Here is a 26,484-nt window from a genome sequence, read left to right on the forward strand (position 1 = left end):
GGCTGATGAGGCAGAGGCCAACAGAGAAGCTTGCCTGAAGAAACCTACTTTGTTGAGAGGTTCTCATCCTGAACATGAATATGTTGGTCCACTTCTGGCTTCTCTGTGGCCTGAGCGCTGTTGTGACCCCTCAGGATGTCACACAACAAGCCCAAATGTTTTTAGAAGAGTTTAACAGGAGGGCAGAAAATATCAGCTATGAGAACTCCATTGCCTCATGGAACTACAACACCAACATCACTGAGGAGAATGCCAATGAAATGGTGAGTGCTCCATCCTGCATCCTTACTGTTCTCTTAGGAATATGACACTTTCTGGTTTGTTTTGGTTCCACAAAGCTTGTCTGAAATTGGAGTGTTACTTCTCTAGTAGCTGTGCTTCATTTTGGGAAGGGTAGAGGAGCTTGTTTTAATGTAGCAATGCTCACTGGATGTACCTGGGCCACTACCAGCCTTGGGTTAGTACTTGGACTGCCTCCACTGCAGAGGGATGTCCAGAAGCTGGACTGGCCCTAGCCATCACTTCAGGTCACTCCAATGAGTGGAGGGAAAAGGCAAGAGAGCACTGCGTGTTCATCCTGAAAATCTGTGTTGGATGGAGAGAGATGCTGTGCTCTGCTGAGTCCAACACCACCAGTGCCTCCTGGTGTAGTGTTTCTCTGTGGGTTTCCCTTTCCAAGAACAAAGAATTTCCCTTTCCTCTTGGAGAGGGCATATCCTGTGGGTGAAAATCCTCTCCAAGGGCCTGGGGTAGGTGCTGTCTGTGGTGCAAGGAAACAGGATTTGAACCTTTCAGTCACATGAGCTCGGATCTCCCACTTTCCCTAAGACCAGACAAACGCTGGGCTTTTTACTGACACAGGCGGTTGTTTTACTTCTCAGTGAATATGCAGATATTTTCTAGATGCAGGCATTCTGTTAAATGTTTGCTGATGGATTTATTGGCCCACACCAGTTACTCAGTGGTGGACATTTCCCCCTGCCCCCATCACTCTTCTCATAGTCAGGGCTGTTGGTAATCTGCCTGGAGGTATTAGACCGCGAAAAATGAAGTGAGATCACAGACTAGCAAATGCCAGCAGAGGAGTTTCTATGGCAGTGGTCCTGCATGTTGGTTTGAAAGTCCATTTCTGTCTGCAGGAAGGACCACAGTACTTTTATTTATGCTGTCTTCCAACACAGTTCTTGCATTTCAACACCAGCCTCTGTCTGCCCCAGCCCTGGGGGTGTCTCTAGGCAAGAACTTGTCAAGAGCAGGCAGCCATGGTCTGGCTGGTTATTGATATTGCCATGCCTCAGTTCAGTATCTTGTAAGCTCAAAGCCTTTCAGAATGAACACAGCCACCTTGAATTTTGCTTTGTTTTGAAGCATCACATTTTTTAAAGTTAACTCAAGCCTTAGAGAAAACAATTCCAAGCATAAAAAGCTGAACATCCTGCATCTATTTTTGCCTAATGGCTGGTCTTTCACTTTATGGTCATATAACTTAATTAAAACATGTTTTAATTATCATATTTCTTAATTAAAGCAAGGAGACTGGTTGCTGGAAGAAATCCTAATGACTAATCATTGTCAATCTGGAATTTTTTCCAAGGCACCAGACACTTAAACTGTAATGTTTCCAAACACATAAAATGAAAGCCCTATATAGTATTTTCAGCATTAATGAGATGATAATAAAATACATGAGGAGATACCAGAAATAAAACCAATTAGTCTGGTATTCAGAGAGAACTTTTTCTCTCTCTTGGTCTCTTCAGCACTGCTGGTAATAAACCCACTGATTCCCCTCCTCCCATTCTGCTGGAGGAGAGTTAATGAATACTGTCCCTTCTGGCTCCTTCACATCCACTTTCCTTGTAAATTGTGTCACAAGCCCTACAACTATTCCTCTGACTTATCAACCAATTCCTCTAATTGTGGAAATACCAGACAACAAGAAAACTACTTTCTCCTGGTTTTGTAGCCAGCGAGCCTCCTCTTCTGCCCTGCCACTCCTGAGGCACCTCTCTGTTCCTGCTCAGGACAAGGAGCTCAGGAACACACTGGCACAGCAATGCTTTTCTCTGGGTGTTTATCCAGCTCTTTCCCACTGGGCTCTGCAAGCTGCTGAGGAGTGTCAGGACTGTTTGCTCCCATGAAGGGGAGAGTTTGGAAACTCTGCAGGGCTGAACAACTTGGGCACAGCCCTACAGAAAGTGTTGGTCTTACTGGTGTGTCTGCCAGGGGTGAAGGGTGCCTGAGAGCTCCTCAGGCACAATATGACATTGGAGTTCCCTGATGCCTCAGCACCAGAGATGGGTGTTACAGGTGCCCTATCCACAACCTGGGAAGCTCTGGTGTAAGCACAATTAAATAAAATCTCCCAAGGACCTAGGTTAATTAGTACTGTTCTTACTGGCATTTGGAATTGCCGCTGATGTGTTAAACTGTGCACAAACACATTAGAAAATGGTGAATAAGACAGTCCCAACTCCAAATTGTGTTCTAATGCTACTACTTTGTGAACTGAAATTTGGGAGTTTCACATATCATGGTCTGTAACTGTAGAAGTGTTAAAAGCAATCTCATGCAAAATGTTGAGATTCTGCACACCCAATTTGGGCACCAGTTTAGAGCCTCCTTCGCCCAAGTATAATCTTTTATTTGTCAGCATTTCAGAAGAAAGTGATATTTGCCTTAAAAACAGACTCAGTATCACTATCTTAGCAGCTGAGTGTTCCTGCTACTGCAGCAGAAATGGGGATTAACATCTGGGTCACAGATCTCTTTGTGCCCTGGCTTATTTCTTCACAGGTGGGTGAAGAAAAGCAATACGGGAAGAAAAAGTGATTTAGAATAGCAGGAGTGATGCTGCAAAGTAATGCTGGATCAATTATAACAACCAAGGTGTGAGTAGACAGTCATGCTTTTTGCTGTTCCCAAAGAAAAATAGTTATCTGGATGTGTGAATAAAACAAAGCCAAAAAGCTCTGTAGCCATTTCACCAGGCAGTGTAAGCCCGCAGTCCATGGGTGCTCTTCACAAATGAAGTTCTTCCTAGAAGTGACATTTTTGTCCACTGAGTGCATCAGGCCACTCCACTCCCTTGGAGGGATTAATTGAGGGTTGTGTGAACCCCTTGCAGAGCAAGGCAGGCGCCAGGTGGTCCGCGTTTTACGAGGAGGCCTCCAGGAATGCCAGCAAATTCCCAACAGACAGCATCACAGATGACCTCACCAAGCTCCAGATCCAGATTCTCCAGGAACGAGGATCATCTGTTCTGTCATCTGAAAAGTATAACAGAGTAAGTTGATGAATGTGGTTCATCATTTTGGGGGGTGAGTTCAGCTGCCTCTCACAACACCCTCAAGCCATGGCGCTGTCACCTTGCTGCTTGTTTTGGGGTGATGCAGTGTATGGTATGGAAGTGTACCTGCTCTAGGTGTTCCCAGCATACAGGACTGGGGGTAGTCTGGCCTAGGAAGCTGGTTGACATTGCTGTCAGCAGTTTTGCCATGGAATAAATTTCAAACACACCTCAGAGCAGTCCTTGCACTTATAGCTGGATTAGCCATAAAACCAAGAAAGGACATGTGGTAAGTGCTTGGTGAAGTCCAGACCTAGGGCAATGAGCAGAAGGAGATGGGTACAAGGCCATTTGATGAATCAAAAAGGTGGAGATGGAGGAAGTCTTTCTTTCTCTGAACATGGTACATTATGACACTGGGAAAAGGAAGGAATGTTTCATTGCATTGGGCTCTCTGGGATGCCTGAAAATGGGGAGGGTTCCACAGAAAGCTGCTGAAGGCCAGCAAGGTTTGGCAAGAATCATAATGAGATTTGCTCTGATAAGCTCACCTGAGAGGCAGATATATGGATAATGACTATATGTGAAATTGGAGTGAGCAGCTGTGCAGACTCAAAAGGGATTTATAACCAAACACTTGAGAGTTAAATTACTTCTCTTTACTGAAGATCAAATTGAAACATAGCACTGAGTCATGGGTACCTACAGTCCAGGATCCTACAGTCCTAATTACAGAAGAATCCAGAGAGTTTTCTACTAAGGTCAGCAGTGCTAATCACCATGCAGGGCAAGCAGCAGATTGGCTGGATCTCTTGTCTGATCCAAATAAGATGCATTTCTGAAAAACAGATTGTGTTGGTGGGAATGCTGGCAGTTCATACAAACAAATATTTATTTTGGATCACAACAGTGCACTAATGGTAATGTTGTCTCTGTTGAGGAGATATGTTCTTCAGTACCTTCCCTTTTAGACACTTAGAATTTCCTAGATAATGGCCTTTGGGGCTGAAGTTGTTGATTCATGTTTGAAAAGTGACTTTTTTATACAGTCTGATGGGGTTTCATAGGAATATCCAAGTATTCTTCACTGACACAAAAATTTGCCTGGGCACTGATTGATTTTAATGCTGACAGAAGTAAAGTTAGAGGTACTCACTAATTACCCCTCCCACTGACAGCTCTTCAGAGTTCTGACTTAAATCTCTAAGTGAGAACTTGCATAGTCCTAAAGGGAAAGATGAAAATGGTACATGTCATCCTTGAGGCATGAAGACATGGAAACATTAAAAAACATTTAAAGCCACGTAGCATAGGTTCTGAGATACAGCTGAATGATTTCAGGTGCATTTTGGCCTTCAGCTGGCCCAAGACACGAGCCATGGCTTCTCTATGGTGGAATCCAAGCAGATCCATGCAATCAGTGTGATATGAACACCCACAGGCACCAGTCAGCCTGGCAGCACCTGCCAAAGGGGCCCTTTTTGCTGTCACTCAAAGCCACAACCTCCCCACAAAGTTTATGTGTGTTCATGCTTACGAAAACACATTGATAAACTTTATTTTTTTATTGCTGCTGTGTATTGACAGCTCTCTTGTGACAGTCAGTGCTCATTGAATCCAGAGCCCTGTCTGACTGGATATTTAGAACCTGTAGGTTATATCATATATTTGGGAGATTATCTGTCTTTTCCAGCTAGATCTGGTTCAGTAATGCATTTAGGCAAATTCTTTCATTAATCTCTCCTGAGCTCAAACATATGCTTAAATATTAAGCTGGTGGGTGAAGTGTTGATTCTAGCTTTTAAAGAATTAGCATAATTGGCTGTTATTTTGCACAGAGTAGGTTTCTAACGGGCTGTCTTGCATCTAACTTGCAGCTGGGCACTGTGCTAAATACAATGAGTACCATCTACAGCACTGGGAGCGTCTGTAAAATCAACGATCCTTCGGAGTGTTTGGTGCTGGAGCCAGGTATGACACCAACCACTGCCCCCACTGTGTTCTTCACCCTGAGGGTGCAGAAGGAGAAAGACAAAGGGTGGCTCCTGACTGCAAAAGAACAGGCTGTAATTTCAACAGATACTTCCTGCTATCTAAAGCTTAGTCATAATTTAATTGCACCTTGCAGTTCAGGCACCTCTATTGGACCTTCTGCACACGAGACATACTGTCTCCTGTTTGTAGGAAAAAAAAATTGGGGAGGGCTGCTCAGCTTGTTTGGCAGCCTGCCTGTCACCTGGGGTTTGCCTGTATCACAGAAAATCTATTTTTTATTCCCTGCCTTCAGTCATATTGACTTAATGTTGCATTGGGGCCAGTCCTGATAATTCTACCAACTTAAGGGAAGCTAATGTGGAGAGAGCATTTAAGAGACTATGAGTCTGTGAGACTATGGATGTGCTCCATGCTTCTTAAAGACGAGGGGGAAACCTTAAATTAGGAAAGGATGCAACAAAATAATGGGATCTTTCAGTATATCGACTACAAAGTGTGTTCATGAATTTCTTTCACTTTGGTTTGTTTGCCTGTTATGAAAGAAAAATTCTGCTTTTTCAAAGCCTAGCACCTACTTTTTTGTTCTGACAGGTCTGGATGCTATTATGGCTGACAGCACTGATTATAATGAGAGACTGTGGGCCTGGGAAGGCTGGAGAGCTGATGTTGGCAGAATGATGAGACCATTATATGAAGAGTATGTTGAACTTGAAAATGAGGTTGCAAGGCTTAATGGTGAGTCAATTTCTGTTTTCTTTTTGTTTCTATTTTTTTTCCTTCTGGCTCCCAGAAACTAGTAAATATACTGCAGTCTTACCCAATTTTCCCAGGAATTCAAAACACATACATAATTTTCACATAATTTGCTCTTGGTGTGCATGTCTCAAAGTAAGAGACAATGCAGACAACTGCCATTGACCAGTTCAGAGGTTTCCTCCCAGCCTGGAGCAAGAGGCACCTTTTTGGCCAAGCTGGCACCCTTCCCAAAGGCCACAATGCATCAGTGACCCTCATTACATAGCACCCAGAACTTCACCATTTGTGATTTATGGACAAGCACACTCCATTTAAACAGCTTCTGAGTGTTCCTGAGTTTTGGCAACATCTCCTCTTGCCTATGTGCCCTGACCTTCTTGCAGCAGTCACAGCTATTGGTACATTTATAAGCATTATTCCCTAACTGGAATGATCAGATTTGTTGGCTTGGGACAGCAGGTGCAGCTGGATGTTCAAAAAGGATTTTGTACTAAAGGAAGTGTGCTTCCAGTCTGAGATCTCCTCACAAATCATATGGAACTGTCTTTTCAAGGAACAGCAGGAGCTGCCTTCTAATTTTCTTTTGGGGTCTTCTAAGGTAGCTTCTGAAGTAGCTACATCATCTGTCTCTTGGCCAGACTGCAGCTGCATCACCTGCTTTCCCATCCTCCTTGTTTTGCAAAAACTGTCAGCTGGTGCTGGATAAGAAAATATGGCCCAAACAGTAAGACAGGGAAAAAAGCCAAACATTAAGAAATGGTCATTATGACCTTCCTCCATACCACTAAGGAAGAGACTTCAGCTAGGAGCCCTTTTTACTCCAGGCTTGAAGGAGCTCAGTGGACTGGAAGAGGTAATGGAACTGGGAGCTGAATTTCACTTCTGGTGTCTGCATCTGTCCTGGTGGTTTAGTTTCTGGAAGAGGGGGCTCGTATTCAATGTCCACCAGTTTATGCCTTCTGTGAGAACACATTAGTGTCCAGCCTGAGGAGAGGCTGCTGTCCCTCATAGCCCCAGGAACTCCAGTCAGGATTCCTGATTTCCTTTGACCTCCATCTCCAGACTGAATGACCCTACCTGGCAGATAACCATGACATCAATTTCTGAATTTCTTGGAAATCTCCCATACCTGCATGTTCATGAGGGAGACCCGCAGGGAGGCTTTCTCCTCTCTGCTAAACCCAAACTATCTAGAATTTTGCTGCTTTGCTTTGGGGGAAGGCTGCAGGTCTGCATGGGATCTGCAGGAAGCTGCACTTTTCCTGCATACCTAAGCAGTGCCACTTGTGGTGTCCTCATGTGATGCATCCATGCTTTACAGGTTATTCTGACTACGGAGATTACTGGAGAGCAAATTATGAAGCAACATCTCCAGAAAATTACACATACAGCCGTGACCAGCTGATTGAAGATGTGGAGAAGACATTTGAGCAGGTAGAGGCAGGAAGAGCTCTCATCTGGGTTGCAGGGCTGTGTTTTGAAATGGTGGACTCACGTGCTGATGTTATGAATGAAGATGAAACCTGCTTTAAATTGGCTGGTCTCAGTCTACGTGGGTTTAACAGAAACAGATGTGAGGAGACATGCATGACTCTTCTACCTCTGTAGCTGTTCAAGGACCAGCTTGGTCCCCAAAGACTGGGAAAGAGGGAGCTCTGCAGGTCCATATCTCTCCTCCAGGTAGGATCCATGGAGTAGATGGCATCCTTGATACTCCAGCTCTAAAGTTAGCAATGCCCCCTCCCTCATACCTGAGCAGGTATGATTCTGTGGCTGGAATCTGGACTCAGTGCCTGAGCCCTGAGGCAGGGGGCAAACCTAAGCTGCAGGTTTGGGGTTCACTTACCTGCCAGGAGCTTTTTGTCGGAGAGAGCTTCAAGGCTCTCTGTTTAGGAGTAATGAGCGGAATAGAGCAAAGTGAAAAATAAAAATGGTTTCCTTCTCCTCCTCTGCCTCCAGATAAAACCTCTGTACGAGCAGCTGCATGCCTACGTGAGACACAAGCTGGGGCAAGTGTATGGCCCCGAGCTCATCAGCTCCACAGGAGGCCTCCCTGCTCACTTGCTGGGTATGTCAACACACCCATGGCATGCAAGCCTGGCTTTATACACAGGACAGTCACCTACAAGGCACATGGGTGGAGAATAATCTGACTGTTTAATCAATATATTAACAAAAAGGTTACAGATAAAAAAAGAAGGGTAGAGGAGAAATGGATAGATTCCTAGCAGAGATGACACAACTGCTTAGCAGCGGTAGCAGGAAGGGAGGGTAGGTATTCTCATCCTTGCCAAACCTCACATAGCACAAAAGTCCAGCACTTGGCTGGGACATTTCCCTCCCCTCTGCAGAACTTGTCTTCCTTAGAAATGAGAGTTCCAGGGAGACTTGTTTTTTCTTTCAGATTTTACTCTAAGAACCCACATTTCATAACTTGGCTTTCAAATCATGCAGCATTAAGCTGCCATAAGTGTTGTGTACCTGAACATGGCACAACAATCCCATGGACTAAAAAATATGGATGTTCAGTTTTCATATACCTTTAGGAATGTCATCAGTCCTGAAACTGTATTATCCAAGAATTGCTGATATTGGGTAATAAAAAGATCCTTGATCTGAGTTTGACCTATGCATGACCTTCCAGAAGTGCTCCCCTTCACATCTGGATCAGGCCTGGTTAGATGAATAGGAGTCTCTATTTTTGACACTGCATGATTTATAGACCTGTCTGGCACCTTTGAGTAATACATAATAACTCATTCAAAGTATTTCTTTGTTTCTCTCTTTTTCTGAAGGCGATATGTGGGGTAGATTCTGGACAAATCTGTATGCATTGACTGTTCCCTATCCAGCCAAACCAAACATTGACGTAACTTCTGCAATGGTTGAAAAGGTAAGACATGCTTTCATGCAATATGCATTATGTAACAAATCTAGAGGGTATAAAAATTATGTAGCACATATCAGCTGCTCTCTAGAAATCCATGGCTGCCCTCAGGCAGACACACTGCCAACAAAGTGTTGCTTTTTGCATCCTTTTTTTGCTTTTCTCTTTTAAGTGTTTATGCATTTTTCACTGTACCCTTAGCTGTTCTCTGTTTTCCTCCACCCTCTTTGACCCCCATAATCTTGTCTCGAAGTCTATTTTCCTCAGAGACTCTTATCCTCTAAGAGATATATTTTGTACTTATAAATATTTCAGGACTCCTGAAGTGGGCTGATATCAAACATGACCTTTGCCAGTCATTACCATAATCAAATAGTTTGTATATCACAGTTTGTTTTATTTTTGTCAGTCCTGTTTATTTGGTTACAGCTACAACATTGCAGAAACTGCAATGCTGCCTGTTATCTTTTGATAACTGCATAGCAGCATAAGGCCTGTGTTTGAGATCTGCAGAGCTAACAGCTGTGCCACCACCTTTACCAGACCAAGAACATGGGTTCTTATCTTCATGGGAAGATAATTCCCTGTAGTCTTGCCAAAGCTTTACTCCTGTTTTAAACTAAAGGGAATTTGATGGAACTAGATGGAATTTGATTTCTGAAGTGTAATTATTCACCTGAAATCTACTCTCCTCTTGTAAGCAGCACTCCATGAAAATGTTATACTGGGAAGAGAAGAAATAGTAGAATTTGATTCCTTAACAGTTTGCACAAGTCTGCATTAATCTCACCTCTGTTTTTCACTACTGACCCACTTGTAGTCATAAATATGTGTCTGTTGAAGTACCACTGCAAGAAGGGAAGCATTACTTACATAGCCTTTGAGCAATGGGTGGGCTCATCCTTGTTGGTGGGTGTGCTCCATTTGGGATTTTCATCCAAATGAGCTGTTTGCCACCCAGGTCTCTGTGACAGCTCATCCCAGTAAATGCAGAGCTCCTGCTGGGTAGAATAATGAAAGTGCTGAATGGCAAAATTATCCAGAACATAACCATGCAGTTTTAATCTGATAAGCAACTCCCATAGATACATTTGCCAGGTTTTATGGTTCTGGCTGAAATCTCATGCTCATCTGCTGGGAATGTAGCTCCACTTCCTCAAATGTGTTGTCCCCAGGCTGACTGAAGTGACTGAAGGGTTGGATCACAGATCTGACATACAGGAACACATTTTTTATCTAACTTTATCTTTTATTGAGAGCTTCTCTGGTCTAGGTCAGGTGCTATCTACTGAACCTCTGAGTGCAGAAACCTATTTTGTTTGCAGGGAAAACATTTAATTCCAGTTCCCAGCAGAATTCACAAAAGTGCCAAAGGCAGACACTACTGACTTAATCTCGATAGGCCAGGTGCAGGTGTGAAGCTCCTGGGAAATAAATATGAAGTCAGCTGCACTGCATCAAGGAGAACATTGGGAACAGGCTGCATGCAGAAGCAGAGGTTAATGGTGGCATTGTCTCTTTCAGAAATGGAATGCCAAAAAAATATTCAAATCTGCTGAGGCCTTCTTTGTTTCCATTGGCCTTTACAACATGACTCAGGGCTTCTGGGACAACTCCATGCTCACAGAGCCAGACGATGGCAGGAAGGTTGTCTGCCATCCTACAGCATGGGACCTGGGCAAAAATGATTACAGGTACTGAAATTGCTATGACCCCTTTCTGTACTGCCTCCTAGAACTGCTGTCTTAAGTTATAATTTCTCCTTTATTTTTTGTACTGCCTCCTAGAACAAACCTATTTTCATGAAAGGTGCACCATGCTGTCTTAAGTTATAATTTCTCCTTTATTTTTTTTTTTTCTGGCTGAAAAGAGGGGAAGGAAGACAAGAGAGCAGGGATCCTGTGGGACTGTAAATCTTTCTGTATGACTTTTCCTGTGAAGATCTACTCAAAATCCACTCTCAAATTTTAGCTGAGAAGTGACTAATATTTTTATGAATTAGGGACTGTAAACCTTTCTGTATGACTTTTTCTGTGAAGATCTACTCAGATTTACTAGTAGATATACTCAAGATCCACTCTCAAATTTTAGCTGAGAAGTGACTAATATTTTTATGAATTAGAGAAATAATGGCTATGTTCTAGGGCTTAAGGGATAAGCAGAAATGCAGGTGGATACCAGTGAGATTTATGGACAACTGTACATTTTTGCAGCAATGGCAGCAGGTCCCTGGGTGGCAAGGGAAAATCTCCTGAAAGTACACTGTCTATCTTTAGCAGAGTTATCCAGTTTCATGAAAATCCATCAGTCTCTTCCGTACTTGGGAAAGTGGGACAGCAAGTTCCCACAAAATGAATACTTCTTGCAGAAATTCTGACCCCTCTTGCAGTCTGCACAGTTACCCAGGGAAAGAAGCTGGTGCACAGCCAAGCCTTAGTGAAACACATCAGTGTCCCACCTCAGCAGTCTGGGGAAGATGAAAAGAAACCCTGTTTGGAAGACATTCCTTCAGTAAATTGTAAATCCTACATGAGGATGAGGAGTAGTAGGAGTCACCAACACAGCGTTTTATACATTACTAAGATTGGTGGTGGTTACTCACTCCCACACATACAGAGAGTTTATCACCAGGTTTTAGGGAACAGCTGTTCTCACAAAACAGCAGTTTTCTCTTTCTCCCTGGACAAGTTCAAGGTGGCTGAAGGTGTTTTGCTGAGTTCCCCATGAAGTATTGCTGCAGCAGGAGGATCTGCACTGCATACCAGGGTGTAGCTGCCCAGGTTTTGCAAAGGGCATTTGCAAACTCTGGAGAGGCTTTGCCCCATGGCTCTGGCAAACAGGATTCAGTCAGCCTTTCTCTGGGCCACTCTCTCTCTAACCACAGACACTTTATTCTGGTGTGTAGGATCAAGATGTGCACCAAAGTGACCATGGATGACTTCCTGACAGCACACCACGAGATGGGCCACATTGAGTACGACATGGCGTACTCGGGGCAGCCCTACCTGCTGAGGAGCGGTGCCAACGAGGGCTTCCACGAAGCTGTAGGTGAAATCATGTCACTTTCTGCAGCCACGCCTCAGCACCTGAAATCTCTTGATCTCCTAGAGCCGACTTTCCAAGATGATGAAGGTAAATAAATGCACAGATATTATGCATTTATGCGAAAGCACTTTTTGGTCTTATTTTGTAGCAGAAGATTGTGCCTGCAAACTCAGCAATCAACTGATAGGCTTCTGAAAATCTTACTCCTCTAATTTACCAGAAATACTATTTTTTCCCCAAATTGCATTGTGAAGCAAAGATCAATACTTTGCAATGCTGTTACATAATTTAAAAAGAAGTAGCTAGCACTTCACTACCTTCTACACTGAACAACTCATCCTTTAATTTTCATAGTTCATGTAGATGAGTCTCCAAAACTCTTCAGTTCTGTTGCATGAATCCATATATATCTCTATCAAGATATGCATTTAGCAGTTCAAATGAAACTGAAACGTTGAGATTTACACCTCCCACTTAAATGAATATTGAGTGACAACATAGCCCTCATTATAATGCAGTTCATCTGGCTTCTGAGCACTACCTTAGATGGATGAAAATGTACATTTTTTACATTTTGAGATGTCTTCAGCTCAAAATTCCTCAGAAACTGGAGAGGTTCTCAGTGATGGGTAACTAAATGTACATGTCAAAGGACTAGGTTAGTTAAGAGTTTGAGGGAAAGAGACAAAACAGTGTACAATTCCTAAATGATCTTATCTCGTGTTTTTTTCAGTAGTATTCTTCCTTTCACTTTTTCCTTAGTGAAAATCTGTAATTCAATTAAGATGTAAGCATTAGCTGTTAAAGGAAATGACTTTAGACATCTAGTCAGATACTAATTGCTACCATAACCATTACCTTAACTGCTTCTCTCTTCAGAAACTGAAATCAACTTTCTGCTCAAGCAAGCACTAACCATTGTTGGAACAATGCCTTTTACTTACATGCTGGAGAAGTGGAGGTGGATGGTGTTTAGGGGTGAGATTACAAAACAGGAATGGACCAAACGGTGGTGGGAGATGAAGTAAGTTTGAGAAATAAAGGGGATTTTTTTCATATGAACCTGCAAACTCAACCCTAGTTACTCAACATACTAAGGTGTTTGTGCCCCATGGGACAGGATGTGTGTCTCTGGATGTTTCTGTAAATACCAATAGGGTGCTTGATAGAAATAACAACTGTGGTGCAGACAACATCTCATAATGTCTCATGTCACCTTCCTGATAAAGACAGCCCATGGCCTTTGCATGGCCTCTTCCAGATCAACATTGCTGTCCCCCTGACACATTACCCAAGACATCTTCACAGCTAAAGTACAGCCCTTCTCTAAGTCTCATTGGTCACGTGCTCTGGTTTGCTCCCCGCATGCTTAAGGACAAGTGAAGTTCGTTGTACTTGCCAGCCAGAGAAACATGCAGATCTCAATCCACCAAGTATCTGAGCACACTTGTTTGCTTTGTGTTTCCTTCCCACCGTACAGTGCTTTGGGAGGCAAATTGTCTGAAAGATTTTAGACTGAATCTTTCCTTCCTTGTGTACTAAGATACCACCTTTGTCCGTACAGAAAATACAGTTCCCTCCACAAGTAATGGCCAGAGGTGCCTTTTCAGATTGTGCCCATCAATCAGTCTATTTTCAGCACCTTGGAGCACAAGATTAAAAATAAATATGATTCAGACTGGAGTTTGTAATTTCCCAGGTTGGTTTTAATATGAGGGCAGAAAAATGCAAAGAAACCAAACAAGTCCCACGCTGAAAATGGAACCTGAACTCTAACACGAACATGAACAGCAAGCCTCCATCAGCAAACAAAATCTATAATAAAAGTTGATATATGCAAGCCTCCTGACCCACTGTAAAAATCAATCAGCTTCAATGTATTCAAAAGTAGCAGAGATGTCAGAGAAACAGAGAATGACAAATTGTTCAGGGAAGCTTATCACATCTGTTGCAGTGGCACTGCAAAGCTCTCTGCTTGAAATACAGGTTTATGAAAAATATGTCCATGGAAGCTTATTACCATTTTCAGAACTCAAGGCATGGGTTTGTTTCTCAGGAAACACAGTCTCAGGAGAGGAAAATAAAGAGAAATCTTATCTCCAGCCCAGTGGCACAGGAGGCCATCTGCCTTTTGGGTTGCCCAGTCTCTGCATGCCCTTGCCCAAAACGAAAAACAGGTCTCTAAACTCAGGGTGGGCCAGGGCATGAGGTGGTTTGTGTGAATCTCATGTCTTGCAGATTATTTCATACCACTAATTGATCCATGCACACCCTGCTATCATACAAATCCCTTCCTTGCATTATGAGTTTCCAAACAGCTTCCTCTCTGTGGTCTCCAGCTGTGGAGCCGAACTCGCTTGGGGTTACTGAGAGCTGTATGGAATTCTTCTGTTTGCAAGTGAGAGGTGTCCATATGTATCAGACAAAACAGAAGAAAAGCTGAGTCAGATTACCTCTGCTTATTGTCTATAAACAGGAATGCTGTGTTATTCCTTCCTCTCCAGGAGAGCCATAGTTGGTGTTGTGGAACCAGTCCCTCATGATGAAACCTACTGCGACCCTGCTGCGCTGTTTCACGTGGCCAACGATTACTCCTTCATAAGGTAGTGCAGTGTTTAATTCATTACTTAAGTTTTGTCTACATAACAAGCCCCAGCTACCTAAAACATCTGCTGGAGAGTCTCAGGACCCGATCTTATTTTGTTTAAAGCCCAGAGCGAAGGTTGCTGATTTCAATGGGAGTGTTTCTCTGCACATCAGGAGTTGTTCCATAATAATCTCTGAGCAGTGAGGAGGCTGCTGACCTTCTTGCTGAACAGGAAAGTTTCATGATGCCATCAAGCAGGAGGAGCACTTCTGTATGAGGTGTTTGCCTTCTAGGGGATCACTGTGCCCCATGTCGTTTTGGCCATGAGCATGCAGCCCTGGATGTCTGCTGTGTCCTGGCCACTTCATTTTAGAGGGCTCAGAGCAGAGAGCTGGACCTTAAAAACTTTACTCTCTCCTGATTTATGTGGCAACAAACAGATTTGAGGCTCTTCTAGTCCACTTGATATTGGCATTTTGTTAGATTTGAGTTAGCCTAGCTTGTAAATATCAGCTGGCCTCTGTCCCTGCAGTGCAGTCTCCCAAGCAGGAGTGACAGCTGATGCAGCAGAGCTTTACAAAGGCCAAAGGCTTGCAGGTTTCCTTGACAGACAGCTAATAAAACCTGTGCCTCCCTTTTCCTTGCCCTTCCTTTAGGTATTACACCCGCACCATCTATCAGTTCCAGTTTCAGGAGGCACTTTGCAAGGCAGCTAACCATGCTGGCCCTCTTCACAAATGTGACATTACCAACTCCACTGAAGCTGGGAAGAAACTCAGGTAACAAAGCAAATTTCTCACATGTAATAATCAGAGAGTAACAAAGTTTCTGCAGTAAATGAGGTTGTATCAAGAATAAACCTACCTTGGAAAATTAGCCTATACTTGCTCAATTCATTTTGACAAGTTGACTAAATTTATGTATACTAAGGTTCTAAACTTCAAAGGATAATTACTTGTTTGTGGGGATAAAATATTTTTATGAATAGGAATAATGGGAGAAAGGAGTGAATTCAGAAGAAAAGAATACCTTTATTCTGGTCACAGAGTGTTTTTCTCATCTAGATGGAACATGGCAATAACATATTACTTCTTGTTCCACATATACAGAGAATTGCTGGAATTAGGGAGATCCAAGCCCTGGACTCAAGCACTGGAAAGTATAACAGGAGAAAAATACATGAATGCAGCTCCCTTGCTCCACTACTTTGAACCCTTATATGAGTGGCTGAAAAAAACCAATTCTGGCAGATTCATTGGCTGGAAAACAGACTGGAAACCATGTATGTATGGCTTGTGGGTGATTTAAGGACATGAGTTATTCTTCACAGCCCTTGGTTAGCAAAGTGCCTCTCTCTTGTAGCTGTTGGAGGCTCTTCTTCCTAAAAAAGCAGGGTTATAGGAAATAAACACTGAGCTGTAAGTTTTACTCACAGGAAAACCAACTTGCTTCCTCACGGCCGGAGCTGAAGAAGTCAGGAGGTGTGTCTGTCAGAGCCGCACCCAGTTCTCAGAAGCTGAGGTGTCTTTTTTTTTCATGATGGCAGCACTCAGAGTGTGGGATGGCTCTACAGAAGGAAGAAAGATTCATAAGCCTGGTCTGGTGTGGCACTTCCCTGAGAGCAGTGTGCCTGTATTGCAGAGCTGGGAGCCACTTGTCCAGGGAGCCAGGTGTAGGGGCAAACCAGTACAAAAAAATTACTGCTATGGTTTTGCTGACATGTGTTAGTCAAAGAGGGGAGCTCAAGGGGAGGAAAAGTAGGAGACTGTGGAAAAATGTGTTTTTCAGCTTAATGTGACACTGAGTGATGAACCAGACAGGTTATATTTGTGTAATCATTGCCTGCACTAGAGAGCATTGTAACTCTTGCAACCCTGTGCCAGTCTCTGATAGTGGGATTCACCTAACCAGGCACCAGCATCTGCATCTAAGCTGCTCATTCCCAGTGATAGGAGAGAGGAATTTTCCTTCTATCTGCTACAACACCAGACTTGGGAACTGACAGCTCAGATGAGTGTGTTTGCAGTAGAGGTGACTGAAGGGAAACAAAATCAGTCCCCCCAAGCTCTCCAAGGGGAGCAAGGGAACCTGTAAGGAAGCTTTAGCCACCTCAGCATTTCCCAGGAGCAGACTTTCTGTTGCAGCAGCTCTAACATGGCCCTTGTTTCTTTCTAAACCAGATTCTAGCAATGCCATCAAAGTGCGCATCAGCCTGAAGTCAGCTCTGGGGGACCAGGCGGTGAGTGTGTTTGTGCTCTGGCACCCTTCTTACTGCTTGGGCAACAGAGGTGTTGTGGTGATGGCTCAGAAACTGAGCCAGGGTATGGCTGATCTTGGTGTCTGAAGGGTGGCATCAGCTCACGTGAAGGGTTATCACATGTAAGATGTCTTGTCTAAGTTTGTGGTCAAGGCTGCCTCTAAAATCAGTGGAGGAACTTCTGAGTGAGCCCACCCATCTCAGCTAGTTATTCTGTAGACATAACCAATCACGATTTTCCACCTCCTACAGAACAGGCCTGGAGGTCTAACATAGAGGAACCTGTGCACACGAAAATGGCTGTATTTCCCCCAGATTTGCTGATGTCTCCACTTAAAGCTTCTACCTAATTTCTTCTAATTGCCATTTTCGTGGCTATGGTGACTGCCTTCAGAAGTTATTGGAGCAGCTCATTTCACATTTAAAAGCAGGCTGGTGGATCCCACTCTTTATCCTTAAATGCTCTTGGTTTCAAACTAAAACACATCTGTTAACACATTTCTCAGGAGATTTTGTTTGGCTGTTTACAGTAATATTTGCAGGCCCTGATATGCACAGCTGCCTCCCTGCCCTCCTGCCCTGGTGCAGAGGCAGCTTTGTTTTGAGATTGCAGGGGACAGTGCAGTGCAGATGCTTCTGATTCAGATGAGGCGAAGGGCTTTCATTCCCAAGAGCTTGTCTGCTTTCCCCAGTTATTCCAGCTGGTCCAATAAAATGTATTACAACAATGAAAAAAAATCTCATCAAAGCTGAAGATGGCTTTTACGATTTTAAACAGAGTGTTGGCTTAGCCCATCTGCTTAACCCAGGCTGAAAATTCACTCCTTATTCTAACTCTTCCTCTTTATGCTAATCTCACGGAGGCGGTGTCGAAGTTTAAGTGCAGACACTTCATTCCTGTTAATAGCCATTTTCACCTTGCAGGACATTAGTAATTTTCCAAGAACGAGTATGTCATCAGGCAGGCCATTTAGACCTGCAGGTTGGAGCCTATTGCACTAGCAAGGACACAAACCACGGGGTGATTTTTCATATGAATTGATGCTCTTGCTTCTATCACTCTCTCACACGCAAGCCCCTCTGGAGTTTTATTGCTTCCTAGACTACCCAGTCAAGTTAGATACAATTCAAAATTGATATCAACAGCATAAAAAGGCTCCATATTACAACAGGTTTATTAGTCATTATGGTTAATGTTTAGCTTAATATCATTTTTATGCCTGCCTTTAGCCATCATAGTCTTTTGTTGTGCAATTGAGCAGCTGTAAAACAATCTCATACAGATTACTTAATTTGAATTATTGCATGGACACTAGGTTCCTAAGCTCTGAAGAGCAAGCCATACATTTTCCTCTCAAAACCAGTTCACATCAGCAATTTGCAAGAAACCTTTTCTATTCGGTTGCTTTCTGCCTCCCCACAAATCTCCCTTTTGCTGAGCCCCAGGGACAAGGCAGAATGCTGGTATGGCAGCAGCAGGTACATGTGTGAACTGCCATAGAGAAAAGGCAGGGGGAATCTCGGGCAGAATCTCAGCCCAGCTACCCACAGCAATGTGTTTTGGGTGCTTTGCACAGCTCACAGTGCACAGAAGCTGTGGGCAATTGTTTGTTTAAGGTTATTTTGAGTTGCTTTACCCTGACCTACCAGCACAAAGCACTCTGGATATGCCAGCAGACACTTTTGCATTTGTGCTCGCTGGCTCTGGAGAGAGCAGGCAGGGAAAGATCCCTGCTCTGGGCTCAGGTACAGCCGTGCTGGGGGCCAGGGCAGCTGCAGCTCACACAGGCCGTGACTCAGCCCCAGCAAGGACGTTTTAATAGCCCCAAGTTCTGGCAAATTAAGCATCCAGACTCTCGGATGGGCTCAACGCCAGCTGTACCAGAGCGTGCACTGCCGCAATTACCCTGCTAATTGTTTTCAGGCTGATGAGATTAGAGCTGCAGCCGAAGCATTGCTGGATCACGGGTGCAGCTGATGAGGCTGAAACAACCCCAGCTTTGCTTCAGCTGGGGCTTTATGAAAGTGCCCACACAAGGGAAACTGCTACAAGATCCCCACTGAATCCCTTGGGGTCTGTCATATTTGACATCAACAGTTCCAGGAGTGCCAGCCCCTGACTGCCACTTGAAAACCAGACCCCTCTCCAAACATTAGCTCAAAATTCTCTACCGGGTCAATGCCATATGTGTGACCACATTGTAAAGGGCTGTCACACAAGACAGTGTTAGAGACTGGAGAGCTGTCAGCCTGCAGGCATTCAGATGTATTTTGCAATGAAAAATCCTGTTTGAATCAGAGGCCACACTTACACTGCCTTTCAAATCACATATGGGACCTCAGAGTGAACACACTCTAACAGAGCAGAGGTGCCTGGCAGAGTTCTTTTCTCTCTGAAAGCAAAGCAGCTTCTGTAAGGCACAGTGTAGGGTGGGTGCCCAAGATGCCAGGGGAGGCTGTGTGGGTAGTCACAACTCAAACACAGATCAGAAGCCAGCCAGCCAGATCAGAGGTACCTCCCATCCACACAGCCAGTAATAGTATTTATAAAGGCAATTGAGGGGCAATTAAAATACATAAGACTGAAAAAACCAAAGTATAAGTTAGCCAAATTAAAAAATTATTAAAAAGTTAACATATTAAGTACAGAAAGCATCAGTAGAGGAATCAAGCTCATTAGATCCTGGTAAAAATAATAATAATAAAAAAGCACCACTGCAAGCCTAAAGATGTTGGGCATAAATAGAAAATTGAGAAAGCCCAACAACAGCCTCTTAGCTGTGATAGTGAACAGTGCCAGCTGCTGGAGGCAGCAGCAGTAACAAGAAGAGGTGCTTCAGTGCAGGAGAAAGCTGGGGGCATTTGCCTCACAAAGGGAACTTGGCCCCAGCCTTTCCTGGTGGGAACAGCCAGGGCTGGCAAAGCCCCTGCCCTCCAAACGCCCTGGGGATTGCTCTGTGGCTTTGGGTAGCTGTGCCTTTCCTGGGACCTGGTCCTGAATGGACTGACAGCAGTGGGTTCTTTCTGCCCTTTCCTGCCCTTTATGAATAGAATCAGGACTCTTTAGGTTGTGAGGGACCTTTAAAGATCAGCTAGCCCAACCCAGCTGCAAATGAGAACATCTTCAGTTAGATCAAATTGCTGTAAGCTTCACCCAGCCTGACCTTGAAGGTTTCTAGAAACTGAGTATCCATCACCTCTCTGGGCAAAATACTCCAGTGCCTCACCACAGTAAAGAATTTCCTCCTAGTAACTAATCTAAATCAACTCTCTTTTAGTCTAAAACCATTACTCCTTGTGCTATTGCAAGAGATCCAGCTAAAGAGTTTGTCCCTGTCTGTCCCTCATAGATGTGTCTTCCTCATAGATATTTATACATCTCTCTCATTTTACATCAGTGTCAAGAGGTGGACACATCTGACAAATGTAGCTTCGTCTTATAAAGCCTGTTACAATAGAGCTGCCTTCTACCACACCTTCCTGAATAATATTCAAGAAAGTCAGGAGTGACTTTCTATCACTGACAGCATTTATGGGCCTTCCTGCCCAGGTACCATAAACACAATCAAATCTGCCTGAGTGGAATAAAAAGATATTGCCACAGAGTTCAGCTGGGAATTTTCCCTTTGTGCACACATGCTATTTCATAACAGACCAGGCTGCTTTATCACCTCCTGTGGTGGTTTTTGCCCCCTGTACAGCTCTCGGTTCCTGCCCCAAAGAAGTTGTTTTTGTCTTCCACTGCAAATAACTTTGGACTCACACGGCAGGCCAGGAGAAGCCTGCACACATGCAGGTGTTGGGGTTTTTTTGTTTGTTTGGTTTGGGGGTTTTTTGTTTGTTTGGTTGGTTTTTTTTCTATCACCTGTCTATTCTCCAGGGAAAAAAACCCAAGTATGTGCTTGCTGCAGAAGTACTGATACAAAGTTTTTTACCAAAACAGACCACAAACAAAAATCCAAGCTCATCAAGCAAGTAAATTAGCCACTTTCATACAACAGCTCTACCACAAAAGTTCTCCTCCTTAACAGAACAGTTCTGCAAATAAACTTCTGTGATTAAAACAAGATCTAAATAATGAAATTTTTAAAATTCAAAGAGAATATACGATATTTAGCAGGAGTAGTCTTGCTGATGCCTTATCTCCCTGTAAGGCAGGGAGGTGTGCTGGCACTGCAGCATCTTCAGCAGCCCCATATAAAGGTGCCAGAGACTGCAGAGGGACAGCATGATATCTGGCAGCAGGGATGCCTCCTTGGTTATTCTACTGCACAGTGCCCAGATTAACAGATCTGAAGGGTTTGGGTTGGTTTCTGATGTGCTATCATGGCACAAATAAATAATACTGAAGTGCATGCCAAGCATTACAGTTGCTATTTCTTTTTAGAAGGATTTCTTAATGTCCCTGATTTCTTGCCATCTCTGAGGAATTTCTCTTGTGCTCTTTCTGCAGTATGAATGGGATGAAAGCGAGCTCTTCTTGTTCAAGTCATCTGTCGCCTATGCCATGAGAAAATACTTTGCAGAAGTGAAGAAACAGAAAGTTGCCTTCGAGTGAGTGCTTGCCTAATTGTGCCAGCTATGCCTGCATTGCTTCTGCTCAGCTGATGGCATGAACTGGTGGGATTAATTGTGCCTTCTGTCAAATGTCAACATCAGCTGTTTGTAAAAGGCAATGTCAAACATCAGCTGTTTGTAAAAGGCAAGATCACAGCTTGGGTATATGAGATCTTTCCCCTCAAGAGTCTGAAGTTTAGGAATAATGTGCTAAAGTTAGGTAAGAAGGCTTTGTCTCCTGCAGCTTATCAGTGATGAAGATGCACCTTGGCAATTTGTGCCCAACACGTATATAGAAGTATCAGGGAAGGTAGACTGATTAGAAATAAACATTTCTAGCAATGTATGTATATCATACTGAATATCCAAGGGGTTTGGGACTTAGGAAAGATAAACATGGTGACTATAAAGCACTAGAATTTGGTACAGACTTACTAATCTTATCTAGGTTCAGTTACAAGCATAAAATCTTTCACCTGAAAGTGATTTTGGTAAGAAAAACAACCCTTTTGATTAAGTATTTTCAATAATGTTCAGGAGCTATCTACTCAAGCTATTAGATATTACTTTACAGAACACCAGTCATGTAATATCTAGAATCTACTCTAGAAAAATAAGGCAGAAAGCTATTTTTTTCCACTCTGTACTTCATACATCACCTCACTCATGAGATCAACTCCAAACACTCTCTGTTCTGCAAGTGATTATGTGCTATGGAAAATTACACCAAGACTTGTCTTAGATATGAGAGAGACTCTCTCCAGCTCAAGTTACAAATTAGCATATAGAAAAAGGGATTCTGGCAGGAAAATAGATTTCACTTCCCAGCTGATATCACTATGCCCCCAGTGTAAACTAAACCTCTGGCAATGTCAGTCAAACACAGCTGTTCACTGGCTCGAATTTAAAGCTAATGTCATCTGAACAATGAAAAGAACCTTTTCCTTCTGTTTCTCCTTCAGTATTACAGACATTCATGTTGGGGAAGAGACACAAAGGATCTCCTTCTACATTACTGTCAGCATGCCAGGTAATATCAGTGATATTGTGCCCAAAGCTGACGTGGAAAATGCCATCAGGTGAGATTTTGCTTTCTGGGGAAAAAAACCCAACCAACCAACCAGATGGAAGGTTGGAAGGGAAAGCAGTGCTTAAGTCAGCTGAGGCAGAAGCAGTGACAAGAAAGTAAATTCTGCAGTTAAAATTAAAATAGTGGGATGAGGGATACTAGGATGAAAACTATTATGACAGAAAGAAAATAGTCCATCTATCAGATGGTATCTTGGATAACAGCCAAAGTAAAATGCTACAGGGTGTTGCCAAAACACATTTCATTTGCATCAGATCTTGCCAGCTGATCTAATTGCTCAAACTTTGACAGGAGCTATTTTATATCCTGAAATAAAGAATACAGTAATGACGTGTGCATGCACACGTGTGTTCTTCCTCTCATTTTTGAAAAGTCAGTGCAAGAATTATTGTTAGCAAGGACTCCAGAATAATGGTGTACTAGAAAGACAGCCAGATGTATTTGATTATATAGAAGAGGTCAGAGCAGGAGCTAGTTCTCACTTACAGGTCAATGAACAGCTCTTTTATAGCATGGTGTGACACCACTGTAAGTCATTGCTATAAAAATGATAAGTAAAACTGCAACTCTGCAGAAGATCATGGGTAATGTGCAATGGGTAATGAAGAGGGCACAAATCTAAAAGCAGCATCAACCTGAGATGGGGTTGAAGAAGCAGTGAGATAAATTGGTGAACTAAGGGAGAAGAATATGGCTGTGAAAGTAACTCTTGGGTTAGCACTCAGTAGCAGATGAGGAAGTTTAAGGAAAAACAAGGCACAGGTGAGACACCAGGGAAAGGGTTTTCAGGGCAGTGAGAAACACACTGATCAAAATTGTATAAGACTGTAGGAGAGAAACAGGTAAGATGTCAAAGTTGTGGTTTTATGTGGCATAACTAAGAAACTTTTCAATAGACAAGAAATGGTAAAGAGAGTGAAGGGCAAAATACAAAGAGAGGAGATCAGAAGGTTCATTTAATAAATGTTAAGACTGAGTTTAAGAGTCCATACAGTGTCTGAACACGTCAGTTAAGCTGAAATAGGTTAAGGGTCTAAGTTTCTGTGGTTGTTACTCACATGCCAGAAGGAAAATGGGTTTAGCAGTACCTCCTCTGCAGCCTTTTAACTGAGATGTTCAGGGGAGCCTTACCATGGTGAAGATTTATAAAAAACTGAAAACTCTTCCTTTCCTTTCAACAAGTGTGTGAAACTCATTGAATTTGCATTTGATGGCAGGATGTCTCGAGGACGAATAAATGAGGCTTTCAGACTCGATGATAGTACGCTGGAGTTTGTGGGAATACTTCCAACCCTGGCTGCACCTTATGAACCCCCTGTAACCATCTGGTTAATTGTATTTGGGGTGGTCATTAGTCTGGTTGTCATTGGAGTTATTGCCTTGATCATCACTGGGCAGAGAGATCGCAAAAAGTGAGTAATATTTTTGGATAGTATGATCATTACTACTGGAAGATGTCCCAATAATTGAATCATCAGGATTTTTTACAGATTAGGCATCAGTTTATCTGAAGCAAGTTAAGGAATGAAAGCCTGTTATCCCTTTCCCATCAAAGGTTCATCTCCCTGTCTCTCACTACAGGACAGCTTTGGCAGCTTAATGCAATTTCCCCATCACCATCAGTTTAACTATCCCTTTCCCATCAACAGTGATAGCTAAAGGTTAATCTCCCTGTCTCTCACTACAGGACAGCTTTGGCAGCTTAATGCAATTTCCCCATCACCATCAGTTTAACCAACGCTTTGGCCACAGGGAGCTGCAGGGTGGCCAGGCTTCTGCCAAGGAGGAGGGGATGTCCTGCTGGGAATATGGTGCCTTCTCCAGCAGCAGAGTTGCCCACATTCATCAGCACCTGCAGTTTTCTGTAATCTGATTGTAGGCTGTACAGTAATGATGTTTTCCTTAAATATTACTGCATTAACAAGTATAGCTTGGTTGGGTTTCTATGTCCCTCCACTAACAGGGCTACTAAGATCACAGCAGATTTGCTACAGTTCTTCTTAAACCTAACTCAATTTCTTTTATATAAATATTTCCAGTTAAACACTGTATTATTTACAGTCAGGGATTCTGGGGATCCAGAAGGACTTGGAACAGAACAGGGACCTTCTAATATAAAATGAATTTTCATTACAGGAGGGCAAGAGAAAGCAGAGGTGAAGCAGGGTCAAATCATGAAGCAGTCAACCCCTATGGGGAAGAAGGAAGAAGCAACCTAGGCTTTGAGCCAGCTGAAGAGACACAAACATCATTTTAAAAGGTGTGGGTACACTAAGGGCTTCTGGTTTTGTTTTTTTTTAATTTAATTTCACTTTTAACAATAGTGCCTAGCAAAGGAGCAAAACACTATGAACATCATCAAACAATGTCTTCTGTTTGACCACTAATCTACTGGTTCATGGCCAATAGCAACTAAATCTGCTGTTTATGTGATAACTAGAAAACATGCATGGCTTGTCTATGAATTATGTGCATAACATTACACGCCATTTGTGCTACTTTTCATGCATGTGCTACATCCAACTTCTGTTTCCTGTGTAATGAGATACAAAAGCTTGGAAGTATGCAGTTGTACACAGACCAAGACACACAAACCAACTCATATACTCCCAAAAAAATCTACAATTGTACACAGACCAAGACCAACACAAACCAACTCATATACTCCCAAAAAACATCTACATCTTTCCAGATGGAGACCTCAAAAGTGTTTCTAAAATCAGTGATGGAAAAACCCTTGACTATCAGAAGAACCTTAGTGATAAAGAACTCAATTTGATATGAGCTAACTGATCTACATCTTTCCAGATGGAGACCCTCAAAAGTGTTTCTAAAACCCTTGACTATCAGAAGAACCTTAGTGATAAAGAACTCAATTTGATATGAGCTAACTGCAATTTTTGCACCTTCAAGAAATCTGTATCAATGTAAAGTGGATACTGGATGAAGACTAACAAGCACTGGAAGTTTATTAGAAAATGATAACATAAGTTATTTTTCTAACTGTTTGCTTGATAAGTACTGTAGAGGTGAAATAGCTGATGCTCCCTCAAAAAAAAATAAATCTCTTTTATGTTGACATTAAAAATGGAAACTTCCTTAATACTAAATTATCAAAGTGGTTTTGGTTATTTTTCCCTATACAGTTGGCCATTGCTTCCTCTATTACAAATACTGCATCACAAATGCTGCCTACAGCAAATATAATTGTGCTGTTATATACAAGGGGCCGTAGATTGAGGCTTGGGAAATTCTGGTTGCACCTGAAGAACGAAGTCTGCTCACATGGAGGATAGAGCAACACTGGACCAGGGTGCCTGTTCTGTACTCTGGGAGAGGCTGTGGGATCTCCACCTTCAGAAGTGTTCAGAGATCAGGTAGATGAAGGTATGGATGGTGGAGCAGTGGAGATAATGCCACTCTGATGGAGAAGTGTGACTAGATGACCTCCAGAGGACCCTTTCAGCCAGATTTTCTATGATTCTGAGTCTTGCAGGTCCCCCACCATAGCTGCAACCATGCCAGTGTGGTTTTTTCTGTACACGCCCAGTCACTGAAAAACCCAATGTTTTCTGAAACTCAGTTCTGAATTGCAACAAAGAGCCAATAACAAACATGATCCTGCATGAAAAATGCTCAGAAAATGCATGGACTCTTAAAATCAAGGGCCTCCAAAATGACCACAATCTGTAGAAAGCAGCCAAACACATATCTGAAAAGTACATCTGGGCTCTACAGCTTCACAAAACACTGTTATAATGCTGCACATTCATTTCCTATTTAAGAGACAAGATACTTAAATTAAGTAGTTCAAAATGGTAAGCAGATAATACTAATTAATGGTGAGCTAGACACTAATGCAAAGGAATGAAAATACTTTTGTTAAGTTGCTTATCTATACCACATATTCCATTGCCATAACAGCCCCAAACCTTAGCACTTGAGCTAGATTTTTAGGATAAATAAATCACCTATTTGTGGTCTTCCTACTTACTTTGCATTAACACAAAAAAGGAATGGC

The 26,484-nt window shown here is 42.9% G+C and overlaps 1 protein-coding gene across 1 annotated transcript; it reads left to right on the top strand.

The window, feature by feature from the left end:
* ACE2 (angiotensin converting enzyme 2) lies at window positions 1-25,066 on the top strand. The gene is made up of 18 exons (XM_039714300.1): window positions 1-263; window positions 3,128-3,286; window positions 5,167-5,260; window positions 5,876-6,019; window positions 7,362-7,474; window positions 8,000-8,108; window positions 8,836-8,933; window positions 10,452-10,621; window positions 11,833-12,059; window positions 12,852-12,996; window positions 14,477-14,575; window positions 15,216-15,338; window positions 15,669-15,841; window positions 16,740-16,798; window positions 21,270-21,370; window positions 22,336-22,452; window positions 23,681-23,875; window positions 24,600-25,066. Exons 1-18 carry the CDS (start codon window positions 75-77, stop codon window positions 24,718-24,720), a joined length of 2,436 nt encoding a protein of 811 aa, XP_039570234.1. The 5' UTR covers window positions 1-74; the 3' UTR covers window positions 24,721-25,066.
* The last annotated feature ends 1,418 nt before the right edge of the window (window positions 25,067-26,484 follow it).

Source organism: Passer montanus, unplaced genomic scaffold (genome assembly GCF_014805655.1).
Source record: "Passer montanus isolate IOZ18808 unplaced genomic scaffold, ASM1480565v1 scaffold3, whole genome shotgun sequence".
Lineage (NCBI taxonomy): Eukaryota > Metazoa > Chordata > Aves > Passeriformes > Passeridae > Passer > Passer montanus.